Here is a 15,454-nt window from a genome sequence, read left to right on the forward strand (position 1 = left end):
TGAGGTGCTAAAGAAAGCTTGATCATGCATAATGAGATAAGAATCCGATGTCTCTATTCATCCCAGGTGGCTCCATGGGTTTAAGCTTGGTAATGAGTTCCAATTCAGAAACTTCTCTTTCCAGTCTGTTCCTGAAATTTCTCTTTCATCAGCAGCCGTTAACAGCCACCCACAGGTTTACCACTCCCATCAGCCCATCACCCATTCCCACCCACCCCCACCCTTGTATATATATAAGGGTCTGACACTTCTGTTTCCAGTGTATCTGAAGAAGTGTGCATGCACACGAAAGCTCATACCAAAATAAAAACTTAGTTGGTCTTTAAGGTGCTAATGAAGGAATTTTTTTATTTTGCTTCGACTCCGACCAACACGGCTACCTACATGTAACTAGAACAATTTTCCATATGTTACTGTACTATAATGAGGTGTTAATTCCAGACAGTGTTTTCCATGGAAGCCATGACCGTTAAAAGTGGCTCACCACACTGTTTCAATGCTAAGAAAGTTCTTAGGCAAAAGTATGCAAAGTCGTGTGGAAAAAAGTGCTAGGTAGTGCATTTTGCACCTCAAACAATCCTTTTGAATGTTTGGTCTTTTTTTTTAATCGTCGCCTGTGCTTTATACCTCTTTTGCTCTTATTATTTGGGCCACGGTCTTTGAGCCTGACGTCTGAGCCTGCGCCTCGCATCTTTGAACATGTTTGGTTGGAGGCCGTGGGAAGCTGCTGGATGACTTTCATCTCTCCCAGTGTTCTAGCCCTTTGAGAAAGGGGAATGGGGAGGGACGTGGGGAGGTTGCAGGGAAATCGGAGTGTTTGTGTGACACCGCCCAGGATGGATGGCTGCCTCCCCTGCCTTATCTCAGAGGAACAGGCTGAGCAAAGCCAACCCGAGCCAGATAGAGCTTGTCTCTTCAGAGGGTTTACTAGTGTAATCCAATGGCTTTTATTCTGTTGCTCGATATACTATCTGCCTTCGGCAGCTGGATCTGTGGCGTGGCAGTGATTATCATCTCTTCGCCCTCCCTCAAAACCAGCCGTTTTGAATGGGGCAACTCGGAGTGAAGCTGTGTCTCTATTAGGCCAGCCTCAGCCGAGATCAAATGCTTTTCGATACAATCCAATTAACTCTCAAATTGAATAGCAATGCGGAGGATAATATACCGTTCTCGTCCCTGGCATGAATTTCCCTCTCCTTCCTCCTTCCAGCTCCCATTACAAGACTGCAGGCCATCTTGCCTCACAGTAGATGAAGGCAAATAGCTTCTGAGTTCACCTCCAGTTTAACCAGATAAAGGGCAATTAATTCCCAGTGACACCACCCAGGTGCAGGACAGGAGATGAGATTGATCATTTGGAAGGAATGTGTGTCGGAAATAAATACCGGGGGGGGGGGAGGGTGGCTGATTTTAACTTTCAGAAGGTCCCCCTGGGGGTGTCCCTCTCCCACCACTCAGTCGTCTTTCTCCCACTGGTATTGCAAGGCCACCCTCAAGGTCAGGATTTAACCCATGAAATCTTTTTTTAAAAAAAAATTATTGAATTTTATAAAAAGAAAGAAATAATATCCATATTATTGTACATTGTTATAACATCCGTATTCAGAAATAAAAAATTTTAAAAAAGAAAAGAAAAATTAAAAAAAACGGGGGAAAAACATCAGCATATATATATCATTTTTTCTCGTTTTAGTAGGGGACTTCCCCGGTCCCCCTTCTAACGGTTCATTGCTTATCATTCTTGGCACATTCTATATCTTATTATCCAAATCTAATTACAATATCCTTTCCTCAATTTTGCATCTCATTATAATATCTAACCTATTTTCAATTATATCTCACTTAATTTCTTTATCTGCAACTTCACAATTGCTTATAATTCTCCTCGTACATCAATTCTACAATATTTTTTTCATAATAAATTCTAAATTTCTTCCATTCCTCTTCCACCTTCTCCTCTCCCCGGTCGCGTAGTCTTCCGGTCAGATCAGCAAGTTCCATATAGTCCAACATCTTTATTTGCCATTCTTCCACTGTAGGTATCTTCTGTGTCTTCCAATACTTTGCTAATAATATTCTGGCTGCAGTTGTGGCATATAAGAACAAATTTACATCTTTCATAGGTACTTCTTTTCCTACTATGCCCAATAGGAAGGCTTCTGGTTTCTTAATAAAAGTGTTTTTCAACACTTTTTTCAATTCATTATAAATCTTTTCCCAGAAATCCTTTAACCCATGAAAACTTTGCTTGATTTGAGGCACTGAAACCATAAGTTAAGATGGGTTGGTTTTCGCAAAATGGAATCTGTCTTCCATCTCGAATGCAAGCGTTCACAAGGAAGGAGATTCTGACGCAACCTTAGGAAGAACGTTCCGACTGTGAAGGGCCATTTGATAGTAGGACAGACTCTCGGAAGTGCTGGACTCCCATTCTTTGGAGGCTTTAAAAGTGAGTCAGTGGAGCAGTGTGGTGGAAGACCTATGCTCAGATGTGTGATCTGAGGCCCAGCACTGAAAATAGATAAGGACATGAGAATAGCCCTGCTTAATCAGACCACTGACCCATCGAGTCCAACATCTTGTTCTCTGTGTCCAACCCGATGCTTCCAGGAAGCCCACAGGAAGGACCTGAGCTTCCTAATCATGATCCCACACAACTGGCATCCAGAGGCATTTCTGCCTCCAATGATGGAGGCAGGCCACAGCCATCATGGCTAGGAGTCATCACCTGTCCTCTGCTCCTTCCTGAATTTCTTCAGTCCTTTTTTAAAAGCTGGTGGCCATTGCTGCCTCCTGCTGAATGGAGTTCCGTAGTTCTTGCATTGTGGACTTTCTTTTATCAGTCCTGAATTTTCCTACACTCAGCTTCATTGGAAGTCCATGAGTCATAGTATTATGGCACTCTGGCCATTATGTAGGAATGTTAGGGATGTGGATTAGGATATATTATTAGATAGATCCTATCCAAGCTTGTGTTAGCAAGCTTCCAATATCAGCAGAGTGACATTCCCCTTTTGTGCGCAGCAAAGCGTGAGCGTTAGGTTTGTTAGAACCTCTGCAACAATATTATACTTCAATATTATACTTCCTGGCAAATCCCCTTTTTCCCTCTTAAAATAAATACACGACACAATAGTATTAAAATAAGATAGAGTTTACTCACATGACATCCTGAGTTAACAGCATAATCTCAGAAAGGCAGGCTTACATAGAAAAGTTACAAATATGTACATCTGGAGTCTACTTAGTAAAGTGAGGCTCCATCTGGTCTCTCTCTTGGCAGCAGGCCGAGAGGGAGAACCATCCTAACTGGAGATTCTCTGGAGATATGTTCCAATTGAAGAGGAAATGGCTAAGAGAGAGAGAATGGCTGCTGGCTAGGGGCTTTTGTCTGCCAGCTAATCCATCTCATCTGCATATCTGGAGGAACAGGAACTGAGCTTAGTCAGGTGTCCCTCCAGGTGAGTTCCTCTTAGTGGACACTCTAGGAACTGTTGTGACCTGTCTGCCCCAGTGTTCCATCCCACACATTACACCACCACTGGCTCTCTGTCAATATTGTGTAGTTAGAACATCTGGCCTGGAACTTCCCTACTGTCTGCTTTGAGGGTGGGGGCATATTGAGCATCAGAGTCAAGTGACTCCACTAGCTGAGAGATCTATGGCAATCCTGTGGGAAATCCGAAGGGATAAAGCCAAACAGAGGAGCCCCGCGGGAATGCAAACATCAGTGATCCTCAGTACAATTAAGATATCAGGATTAGGAAAATGGGCTCAAGGAAACGGCTCTTTAACAATGGCATGCAGGAGAGCAATGCAGGCAGAGGATGGATCAAATAAGAAAACAGACAGGGACATCACAGATGCAAGGTTATCAGTGGCTCATCTGATGGTTACGACTGCATCAATTGGACCTGCCAGCAGCTGATAGATTAAAACTTGGGCTATGGGACCTAAACAAGGTGACAGGCTCAGCACACGGCATCTTGTGCATTGAAAGCAAATTTGCTTATTCTGAGTGGAGCCAAACTGGCATCACTTGTGCACAAGAGGGAGTTAACAGCAGGCTTGTGCAGAGGCACAAAAAAGCCTTTAGTAAGGCGTGGGAGAAATGGGGCAGGGGGCAGAATAAAACTCCAAAAAAGCCCAATAAGAACTGAGCATCCTCAACAATATATGGAGTGCTGCAGATTCCCCGTTCCTCTCTTACATTGTGGAAGTTGTTGTATAGCTTAATCATACGGGGTTGTATTTTAATGGTTGTCACATAAGGTGCTCTGAGCAATGTGTTATTGCTGTAAGCCGCTTTGATAGTCTCTTTTTATGGCATTTTATTTTAAAAAAAATTTGTAAAATGTATGCACCCCTTGATTGTAAAACAAGCCTCAAAGAGGTTTAGAAAAAGAAAAAAAACAAGAAATCACATCAACTAAAATACCGTACATTAAAATTCGCATCAGTATTTCTAAGTATCTGCGTAGGCCTGCCAAAAGAAGAACATTTTTAGCAGGCACCGGAAAGGAGTTCCAAAGTGCTACACTAAACGATTGGGTTCTTACACACACCCCTAGAAAAGCGTGATCATCCCTTTTTTGGGAGAAATGTCCCCTGTCCTGTTTAGACTTCAAATGGGACATCTTTTTAACATATTCAAGTTCCTCCTCCTCCAACTGCTGCTCAAAACTGGGAGGGGGGGAGAGCGAGAGAAGGGATTTGCAGAGGCCTCTTCTGGTGTGGGAGGGAAAAGTTCTTGTGCGGGCAGAGGGGGTGGGGTGAGTTGGACCACTGGCGGAGGAAGAGGAGTGCTGGGGGAGCACACCGCCCCCCAGCAGCGTGATCCCGGTGGGGTGCCATTGCGGCTGCCCCCCGCCCGTGCTGGGCACCATGTCCCTGCAGATGGCACGCCACGCCCCCAGGACGCACACCACGCCCCCACGGGTGGCGCGCCACGCACCTGGGATGTGCATCAGCCCCGCCTGCTCTCCACCCCCCGGTGCTGAAGCGTGAAGCTCCGCCGCTGGATTGGACTCGGAGAGCGGGGGGGTTTGCACGGCCCTGGTGGAGAGTGGGGGTGGGAAGGGTTCAGGTGTGGGCAGAGGTGGGTGGGCCAGAGAAAGGGGTTCTGGTTCCCTTCTGTCCAGTGGAGAAAAAACCACTGTACAGTATACCCCAAGCACCATTGCAATGGTTGCTTTGAAGTCATTTGTGCACCAGGTAAATTAATTTTTAGACCCCCAATTCCCTCTCCTGACCTGTCCCATAATTTGCCTGACTAAAGATGGCAACCCTAGTTGCCAAATGCAGAACGATTATTATTTGGCACCTGTAGCATTGTCAATCTTGTAGATCAAAGCAGTTGAGTGGGCATATATAGGGAGTAAGGTGATCTCACAGGTAAACTGGGTACAAAGTTGTTAAGGCCTTTGAATACTAATAGTAACGCCTTAAACTCGGCCTAGTAGCAGCTCAAGAACCAGTGAAGATCTCTGAGCGCACGGGCCTCACTCCCGTCAGCAATCGTGCTGCAGCATTTTAACTGCAGCATGAAGCCGCACCTATTGCAGTAAATAAGTATTTTTATAAAGAAATAATTGGGCTGGTGTGTCCCTAAATCTCCGCTGTGGATCCACTCATTTCATCTGTTTAAAATAGAGTTGGACAAAATCTTCCTGGTGTTCCATTTTTTGCAGGGGGGGGGTTATTGTTGCTGTTATTGATATTATTATTTTTGTATTTTGTATTTCCCCCCCCAATAATTTTCATTATGTATGGCTGTACCCAGCCACGCGTTGCTGTGGCTAATCCCTGTGACTCACCCCACCCCACCCCACCCCACCCCATGGGATCTGTCCCGACCCCATCTCCCCCCACCCCCCACCCCGGAGAGGCCCAACCTCCACTCAGCTCAGTGTGGTTCGTCCGTTGGCGCGGTCTCCAGGGCGGCCTTGCTCTCGGGGTGTGGTGCGGTCTCCGGGGCGGCCTGGCCCTTGGGCGTGGGCACGGACTTCTGGGCGGCCTGGTTCCATTGGCGGCGCAGCCTCCAGTCCGACCTGGCTCTCGGGGCGTCTGGTGTGCCCCTAAATCTCCCCTGTGGAACCACTCATTCCATCTGTTAAAATGTTGGTGTTTGGCACTTGCTAAGCAGCACACTTTGCACTTGTGGGTCCGATGCTCTTTGTTTTTAAAGGTGTTTCTGATGACGTTCCCAGCCTTGGAGAAACCAGGACAGACAGGGATTCTGTGGACAGAAGGCAACAGAGAACGGCTTTTGTAGAACGCCAAGAGCATCAGCATGTCAAGCGGCAATAGCCCTCCTGCAATCCATGAGTGCATGCTGCAGATAACAGCAATGCCTGAGCACAGCATGGTAGAATCATCATCATTTACACAGGAAGGCCTTGGGCTACGGAGCAGCATCTGTAAATCTTGTGTCTCCGTGACCTCTAGTTACTGACACTCTGCTCTTCTCCAGGGAGACATAGACCATAATTGCTTCGGAATGAGGGCCAGGCATTAAGAGTGACCCAGCTGCCCTTTCTTTCCCCCTGATTCCAGGGCCCACTTGAAGCAAACAAACTATTCCAGTCGCTAGAAACCACAGGAAGGGAGATGGCTCTTGTGCTCAGATCCTGCTTGCAGGATTCCCATAAGGGGCATCTGGTTGGCCACTGGGAGAACAGGGTGGAATCTAGGCACATAAAAAAAACCATTGTGAAAAAGCTTTTTAAAAAAGCTTTGGAAAATATATTGAATTTGCCATAGCTCATCATTGCCATCTAGTGTCACATTTGTATAAAGCACTTTGCAACACACAAGACTTTATTTGCAGCTGTATAGCTGAGTAGCAGGATGCTGGACTCAGTGGGGCTCATCCAGCAGGACTCTTCTTAGGTGTTTGTGTGTTTTTAGGGACAAGGATCTGGGAGACCAAGGCTGAAATCCCCGCTTGGCCATGAAGCTCCCGGGGTGGGCTTGGGCCAGTCACTGCCTCTCAGGCTAACTTACCTCGCAGGGTTGTTGTGAGGATTCTGTGAGAAAGAGGAGAACCATGTAGGCCATGTTGGCGTGGCCTCCTGGGCGGCCTGGTTCCGTCGGCGGCGCAGCCTCCGGTCCGGCCTGGCTCTCGGAGCGTCTGGTCTGTTGGCGGCAGGGCCTGCGAGGCCCGGCCTGACTCTCAATGGAGTGAGATTCTGGAGAGGCCTCGATGGGCCGGTAGGAGGGGGGGCGGGATTATGGCGTCTGTTCCTTTGACGTCCACTGGAGGGCGCTATTTTTTAGACAAATTGATTTTTTTACCTGTGATCGGTATGAGATCTGTATAATCTAAGGTTATGGAAACACTCGGGTAGTGGGATAGAATGTTGTGTCCAAATTTGAACGCAATTGGTCGAGCGGTTTCGGAGAAAAGTGGACTTTAACAAACATGGACCTTCTACATTTAGATAGATAGATAGATAGATAGATAGATGATAGATAGATAGATAGATAGATAGATAGATAGATAGATAGATAGATTTTGTATTTTTGTATTTTGCTTTTATTATTATTTATGTGGAAATTGTTCAATTTCATTCTCTACTTTTTATGTTTTGTTTATTGTTTATGACTGCTTTTGTTATGTTTGTAATTATGTAATTTTTACATGTGATAAGCCGTCCTGAGCCTGGTTCCTGGCTCAAGCTTCCATAAAACCCATTTGTTGAGGGCCTGCGAAGATAAGCAGCCAGTAGCTGAGGGTCTTAAAATCCGAGGAAAGTTATGAGAGTTGACAGCTGTCACATCTAAAGGGCTGTTATATGGAAGATGGAGCAAGCTTGGTTTCTGCTGCTCCAGAGGGGAGGACCCAAACCAATGGATTCAAGTTACAAGATTCTGACTAAAAAACAGGGAAAAATTTCTGAGGGTGAGAGCCATTCAACAGTGGAGCTGACTCCCTCAGAAGAGAGTAGACTCTCTTTCCTATGAAGTTTTTAAGCAGAGGTTGGATAGCCATCTGTCAGGGATGCTTCAGTTGAGATTCCTGCATCGCAGGGGGTATATCTGCCGAATTTCCCCCAATTTTGATGAAATTTCTGATTACTACCTCCTCTAATTAATTCTGTTAATTTATCCAAATCTAAATAACTAAATAATTTCTCTTGCCATTCTCTAATATTTGGGATCTCCTGCTTTTTCCAATGTGTGGCAGTCCCAGGTGTTTTTTGGTGGGGGTGGGGTGGGGGTTTGCAGCTTGGCTCGTGAGATCATGTAAAACAGTTTCTTCGCAGGCATGGCAAGATGAATAGATTCTAACATCTGAAGCTGATCACAGGCATCAAAGACTCCCCAAGCAATTTGTAAAATAAATAAATAAGTGTGCCAGGAGAAAACACCGAACAAATATATGATGAACGAGAGAGAGAGAGAGGAAAAGAGGGGGATCATACAGGGAAATTTCTCTTTGCTTGCATATGAAAGACATACAAAATTACTAAAGGGAAATGAAGCTGTGGGAATATATATATATTTAGAATCTAAATAAACCTCAGGCTGGCGGGAAATGCAATGCTTTTCACTTTCTTGTAGTCATTAATAAGGAATTTATCATCATCACCCTTCCCTCACCTGGCTGTTGGTGAGAAGCAAAAGGGCCAGCCAGAGGTGTGTGAAAGAGTGTTAGAAGCAGGCAGATGCCTGAGTGGGAGATGCATGCTTGATTTCTGCTTGAATCCAGGGCCGGTGCTAGGGGTTTTTGCGCCCTAGGCGAGATCACCACCTGGGCCACACACACACCCGGGCGTCTGCCTCCTCCCTGCAGGCCTGGCCCAGCCTTCACCCCCTTCCCTTCCCAGTGCCCCTCACGCTTACCTGTGACGTCGACGACTGGGTTGCTCTGTCCGCCCTTGGGCTTCAGCCACGGACCCCCGGACGCAACAGCAGCTGCTCCCGTCTGCCCAAGAAGTAGAGCGCGGTGACGGCGCCAGGAGCCGAAGGCCCGGCTCTGGCGCGTGTGCGCCACGGGAAGGGGCTGCTCTCGCCCCACGTGTCCTTCACACGCTGCTGCCCTCAGCACTCAGGGCATGCCTGGGCTGCACCGGTGCCGCTGCTGCTGCCCGCCCTGGACGTGGGTAGGTGGCATCGGGGTGCAGCGGCCGTGCGGCAGAGCGAGTCCTGCAAAGCTAGCAGCATTCCCCGTCGTGCCAGCGCCCCCTCCATTTGGGCGCCCTAGGCAAGCCTAGTTCGCCTTAAAGGACGTGCCGGCCCTGCTTGAATCCAAGGCTGTGGCTATGGGAGAAGCAAGACCTTCTTGTGGGGTTAATGCTGGGAGCCCCTCCATCATAGGCTCGGGCTGTATATATGTGTAAATAAACCATATATCCTAAAGACATAACAGTCTCCACTGTCCCTCATTCCAAGGAAACTGAACTCTGGGTAAATGCCTGGAACACCAGGACTCTCACTTCACTCAGAGATTGTGGTGGCATGCAACACTGGGGTCAAAAGTGAGATTCATTTTTCCTGGAGGAGGACCTGCATGCCTGAGTCAAGGTGAAGGGAAGAACAGGTATACCTCAGGTTGATGCTCCAGCAGCAAAGCCAGGAAGAAATGGAGCAGCAGGGCCATTCGGATCAACTGCTTGACAAACTGGAGCAACAGCAGACAGAGCCGCCAGTGGTTCGATAAAACGGAGCAGCTGCAAGCAGAGTGTGGGAGAAGCCTCCTCGGAGAAAAACGTCAGAGCGCTGCCTGATGAGATGCTTTGTTGTTGTTTAGTTGTTTAGTCGTGTCCGACTCTTCGTAAACCCATGGACCAGAGCACGGCAGACACTCCTGTCTTCCACTGCCTCCCGCAGTTTGGTCAAACTCATGTTTGTAGCTTCGAGAACACTGTCCCACCATCTCATCCTCTGTCGTCCCCTTCTCCTTGTGCCCTCCATCTTTCCCAACATCAGGGTCTTTTCCAGGGAGTCTTCTCTTCTCATGAGGCAGCCAAAGTATTGGAGCCTCAGCTTCACGATCTGTCCTTCCAGTGAGCACTCAGGGCTGATTTCCTTCACAATGGATAGGTTTGATCTTCTTGCAGTCCATGGGACTCTCAAGGGTCTCCTCCAGCACCATAATTCAAAAGCATCAATTCTTCGGCGATCAGCCTTCTTTATGGTCCAGCTCTCACTTCCATACATCACTACTGGGAAAACCATAGCTTTAACGATGAGATGCTACATGGGGCCTAAAGTGATCCAGGAGCCCAGCTGTAAGGCAACCAGATAGAAGGGATGGCTGAAGAGATCCAGGATGTGGGTGGGTAGCTGAAGGCAAGGGAGGAGACAATGCCTTGGAGAAAAGTGAACTGGCTGGACCTAAGGACCTGCTTCTGGGTGATTTCTCCACCCGCTCCCTGGGAGCCTGCTGTGGAAGAGGGAGTGCAGGATGAAAGGGCAGTGAAGGAGGAGGACAGCCGACTGCAGTGACTTTAACTTAGTGGCACATTGGATACAACCCAAGATCTTGCGTGATCTACTGCGGGGAGGCGAATGTAGGTACTGACCGTGATAAGTTCCTTCTCTGTAGGGAGAAGTATGATCCTGTGTGGGTTGTCACTGCCCATCTCACCACTGGCAGGAAGTAACTGGTTTGTTTGTTTGTTTGTTTATGGGGTTTTTTAGAGTATACCTGGGGCAGGGACAACCCCTTTATCTCCAGTTCAATTTGTGCTTAAGTAGGTAACTGTACAGGGGACCCAGGTGGCTCTGTGGGTTAAACCACTGAGCCTAGGGCTTGCTGATCAGAAGGTCAGCGGTTCGAATCCCTGTGGCGGGGTGAGCTCCCGTTGCTCGGTCCCAGCTCCTGCCAACCTAGCAGTTCGAAAGCACATCAAAATGCAAGTAGATAAATAGGAACCGCTATAGCGGGAAGGTAAACGGCGTTTCCGTGTGCTGCTCTGGTTCGCCAGAAGTGGCTTTGTCATGCTGGCCACATGATCTGGAAACTATACGCCGGCTCCCTCGGCCAATAATGCGAGATGAGGCGCAACCCCAGAGTCGGTCACGACTGGACCTAATGGTCAGGGGTCCCTTTACCTTTACCTTTAGGTAACTGTACAGTCGCTGAGGGTTAAACCACAGAGTCTAGGGCTTGCTGATCAGAAGGTCGGCGGTTCGAATCCCTGCAACGGGGTGAGCTCCCGTTGCTCGGTCCCAGCTCCTGCCCACCTAGCAGTTCGAAAGCACGTCAAAGTGCAAGTAGATAAATAGGGACCGCTCCGGCGGGAAGGTAAACGGTGTTTCCGTGCGCTGCTCTGGTTCGCCAGAAGCAGCTTTGTCATGCTGGCCACATGACCCGGAAGCTGTCTGCGGACAAACGCCGGCTCCCTCGGCCTATAGAGCGAGATGAGCGCTGCAACCCCAGAGTCGGACACGACTGGACCTGATAGTCAGGGGCCCCCTTTACCTTCACCTAGGTAACTGTACAGTCAGGAATAAACAACTAACAGACTAAAAAAGAAGGAAACCAAATAGTTAGGAGCAGGAAATTCAGCAGTCCCAGTGGAGCATGCCTCTCTGTTCCCTGGACTCCCGTCCCAAGTTTGCCGTGTAGATAGGACAGGTGAAGAGGAGAAGGAGGACGCCCCCACCCCCCGCTATGTGCTAAAGAGCAAGAGAGACATGGAGATAGGAGGCCCCTGAACATTGTGGAGAGGCACATCTGGTCCCATGGCCAACCCTCCATGCTCTGTGTCTGATGACCTCTCCCATGTACACAGCAGTACCTGGGAGGGCCAGATCATATTTCTTCCTGCAGAGAAGGAACTTATCATGCTAAGTACCAACGTTCGCTTCTCCTGTAGGAAGGGAATATGATCGTGCGTGGGATGTATCTCAGCAGTTCCCAAATCAGGTGGGAGCCGCTGTGGGCCCTACCTCTTTGGTGTTAAACACCTGTTGAACCACTCGTCTCCCAAGGAGACCTCCGCTGTGGCGTAAGTACGGTATCTAGCTTGTAATGACTCATGAAGGTCAAATGTTCGTCTTGTATATGTCACACAGGTGTCACACATCTAAACCCTACGGGGATCGTGATTCAGGCTGCAGCACCTTGCGTAATGTTTGTCTCCCTTTGGATTCAAGGCAGGAGTTTATTGTGAATGGACTTTATTCTTCTGGGTTGTTCTATTTTAAAATTCAAATTCGAAATTTTACTGCTGTGAGCCTCACAGGAAAAGCTGCATAGGAATACTGGGTGCCGTGCAATGGAACGTCGGCTCCCTTGGCCATTAAAGCGAGATGATTGCTGCAACCCCAGAGTCATTCACGACTGGACTTAACTGTCAGGGGTCCTTTACCTTTTTTATGATTATTATGATTTTTATTCTGCTATTTTGTATTACTATTTTGACTAGTTACAGGTAGGTAGCCGTGTTGGTCTGATGCAGTCAAAATAAAAATTTAAAAAACCTTCCAGTAGCACCTTAGAGACCAACTAAGTTTGTCTCTAAGCTCATACCTATGACAAACTTAGTTGGTCTCTAAGGTGCTACTGGAAGGATTTTTTATTTTTATTTTGACTCTCTTGACTGTTATTATTCTTATTTCTTTTAAACTTGATGTATCATTTGCTTGCTTTTGTTTACTGCATTTGCAAATCTCATTAAATAAAAATGAGTGTCTCAAAACCTGCATGGCCAGCTCTTGACATCTTTGTGATGCAAGGCGTTCTTGGAGAAGCAATATCTGTTCAGAAACCAGATGCCCCAGCCCTGCATTCTTCATATCCACACCATGTTCAGTGGATTTGATTTCATAACCATTTTCTTCCGTGAAGATTGTCCTTGGAGGAAAATAATAGGGGGAACTATATTGTGTTTTCCAGAAATCCTTCATTGCTCCTGAACCCAAGAAATCCTTGATTGACCTGAGGGAGGTAAATGTGGCTCAAACCACCGTGTTGTCTGATTTCATGATCCAAAAGCATGGTTCCCTCTTGAGGGATGTGTCCCCTTGACTAGATACAGTGCTGTTTGGCCAGGCCACCTCTCAGGGGATCAATGCTGCTCTCTGTTTTCATAGCACCATCAATATATTTTATTTTATTTTATTTTTCATAAGATTTATACACAGCTTGGTTGTAAAAAAAAAAAGCAAAGCAGCTTACAAAAACAAGAAAATCAATAAAAACAATTACAACAATATTTTACAACATACAAAAGTTAAAATACGAAACAGATTGAAGTTACCTCCACATTCTATACATCTGTTTTTAAGCAAGCGCCAAAAAGAACACAGCAAAGGGAACCTGCTTGATATCAATCGGCAGGGAGTTCCAAAGTGCAGGCGCTGCAGAAAGGGCATTGTGTGGCCCCTGTAGCAGTGCCAATTCCAGCGATGGAAGTATAGACGGACAGGTTCCTGCTCCAAGGGTCATACAAGGCTCAAAGAGGAAGCCACTCTCTTGCTTTGTCACTGATCACTAATGATGCTAATTCTTTAGGGTTTTAAGCATTAAACATCTATGGCCACATCCCCGCTTATCTGTTTGGCTGAGCCAGGGCCGCCTCTAAGGGAAGGCTGGGTGGCGCAGGGCGGCGGGCCGCCAGGGGGGCGCAGCGTGACAGTGCCGCGCTGCACCCGCCCCCCAGCCGCGGCGAGAAACGGGGCGGGGGGGGCCACGGAGCGATCTCCGCACCATGGCGCCAGGGCGCCCGACATGCTAAAGACGGCCCTGGGCTGAGCTGAAGCATATCCTTATCAAAGATACAGATTTGCTGCTTCTTTTTTGTGAGTGTTTTTGGAGTTACTTCTCTAAAAAATTATAATAACTTTGGCTTGTCAATATTTACTGACCTATTACAGTAAGCCCACAACTCACACAGGGGTTACGTTCCAGGGATCATACCCAAAGCCAAAATTGCAGTTGTAAAGTTAAAAACACAATGGGTTCAATGACAGGTGGGATTGCCAAGGTCTTTCCCCCCCAGATGCATGACCCCTTTCTGTCCCACCCTTTTAAAAATTGTTTTGCCAAGCATGTAAAACTGAATATCCGCAGGTTAAACGCATGTAAGTTGCAGGCTTAATGTACTTACGTACTAATTATTTATATACAGGTACTAGTGTAATTCAGCCCGTTGAATAAACGGGCGCTAGAACATCCCGGGGTTCGGAGAAGCACTTGCGCAGTGCTTCTCCGAACCCCGGGATCTGTCCTTGTTGTCGGCGGCAGGGGGACAGGAACGAATGAGGAGAAAGCAGCCCTTTCTCCTCCTTCCTTCCTCTCCCCCAGCCGCGCGGACACAGGGACACAGGAATCTGGACGCAGAGACACTTGCACTTTATTATATAGGATTACATTTATGTCTCACTTTTTCCTCCAAGGAACCTGGGGTGCCGTATGTGGTTCTCCTCCTAATTGTACCCTCACAGTAGACCAGCGAGGTAGGTTAGGATGAGAGCAAGTGACTGGCTGCCAATATCACACCCAAAGAGCTTAATGGCTGAGAGGGCGGGGATTCAAACTCTGGTCTCCCAGGGCCCAGCCTGACACTCTCACCATGACCTGTTATCTGCATGAAGTGCCCTTCGGAGCAGGTTCCCAGCTGACAGGATGACGGAGTTGGTGAGCAGCAAAGTTTATCTCTGTCTCTGTCTCTCTCCTCTGTGCCCTGACTCTGAGGGTCCGGACAAGGGGCTTGCAATTCTACACCCAGCAGTGTGCCCCCTTGACCTTCATTGGTCCCACTTGACCTATTAAATCTAGAAGAGAGCCAGGGGTGGTGTCGCGGACAGTGATGGACTATGAGCTGAGAGAGTCCCTCCTCCACCAGGAAGCTCACTGGCTGTGACCTCGGGGGGGGGTCACTCTTGCCCTTCAGCCTGGCCTACCTCGCAGGATCGTTGTGGGGATTCAATGAGGAGGTGGGAGAACCATGTATGCCGCCTTGAGCTCCATGGAGGAAAAGGTGGGATATAAATGCAATAAATAAATGAAATCGATAGCAGAGGAAATATAACTGGTTGGGTCTAAAGCATGTGGCAAGAAAGCCCCCCTCTGGCTGGCTGTCTTGGTAGCCAATCAGAGAGAGGCTCCAGCCCTCTTGGGGGGATTTCTGAGGGGCTGCATCACCAGACTCAGGTCTGGCTCGGCTGTCCATCACAGCCATAAAGCGCACTGGGTGTGACTTGGGCAAGCCAGTGCCTCTCAGCCTAGTTTAGCTCACAGGGTTGTTGTGGGGACTCAATGAGGAGGTTAGAAATGCCACAAATATATAAAAAATAAAATATGCCTCGAAGGCTGTCGCTTCCCCAAAGAAGAGCCACCATAGCTCAGTGGAAGAGCATGTGCTGCGCAGGGTCAGTCTCCACTCACTGCATCTCCAGGTGGGGCAAATAGAATAGAAATACTTTATTGTCACTGGACCACTTGTTTACAGTGAGATTAAATACTGAGCTAGACGGACAAATGGCCTGATTCAGTGGA

At 47.8% G+C, this 15,454-nt stretch overlaps 1 protein-coding gene across 4 annotated transcripts in view; it reads left to right on the plus strand.

Annotated features, from left to right (window-relative positions):
* The window catches only part of CCDC33 (coiled-coil domain containing 33), a 187,634-nt gene that overhangs the window by 138,438 nt on the left and 33,742 nt on the right, over nt 1-15,454 (plus strand). For 3 of the 4 annotated variants that reach the window (XR_009558188.1, XM_060279001.1, XM_060278999.1), the window contains exon 14: nt 12,851-12,901. The exons of the other annotated variant lie outside the window; for it this stretch is intronic. Coding sequence is in view for 2 of the 3 variants with exons in the window: in XM_060279001.1 (XP_060134984.1) it covers nt 12,851-12,901 (51 nt within the window). In the remaining variant the exon portion in view is untranslated. The remainder of the gene's footprint in view (nt 1-12,850; nt 12,902-15,454) is intronic. 4 annotated transcript variants of the gene reach the window in all.

This window comes from Zootoca vivipara, chromosome 9, assembly GCF_963506605.1.
Source record: "Zootoca vivipara chromosome 9, rZooViv1.1, whole genome shotgun sequence".
Classification (NCBI taxonomy): Eukaryota; Metazoa; Chordata; class Lepidosauria; order Squamata; family Lacertidae; genus Zootoca; species Zootoca vivipara.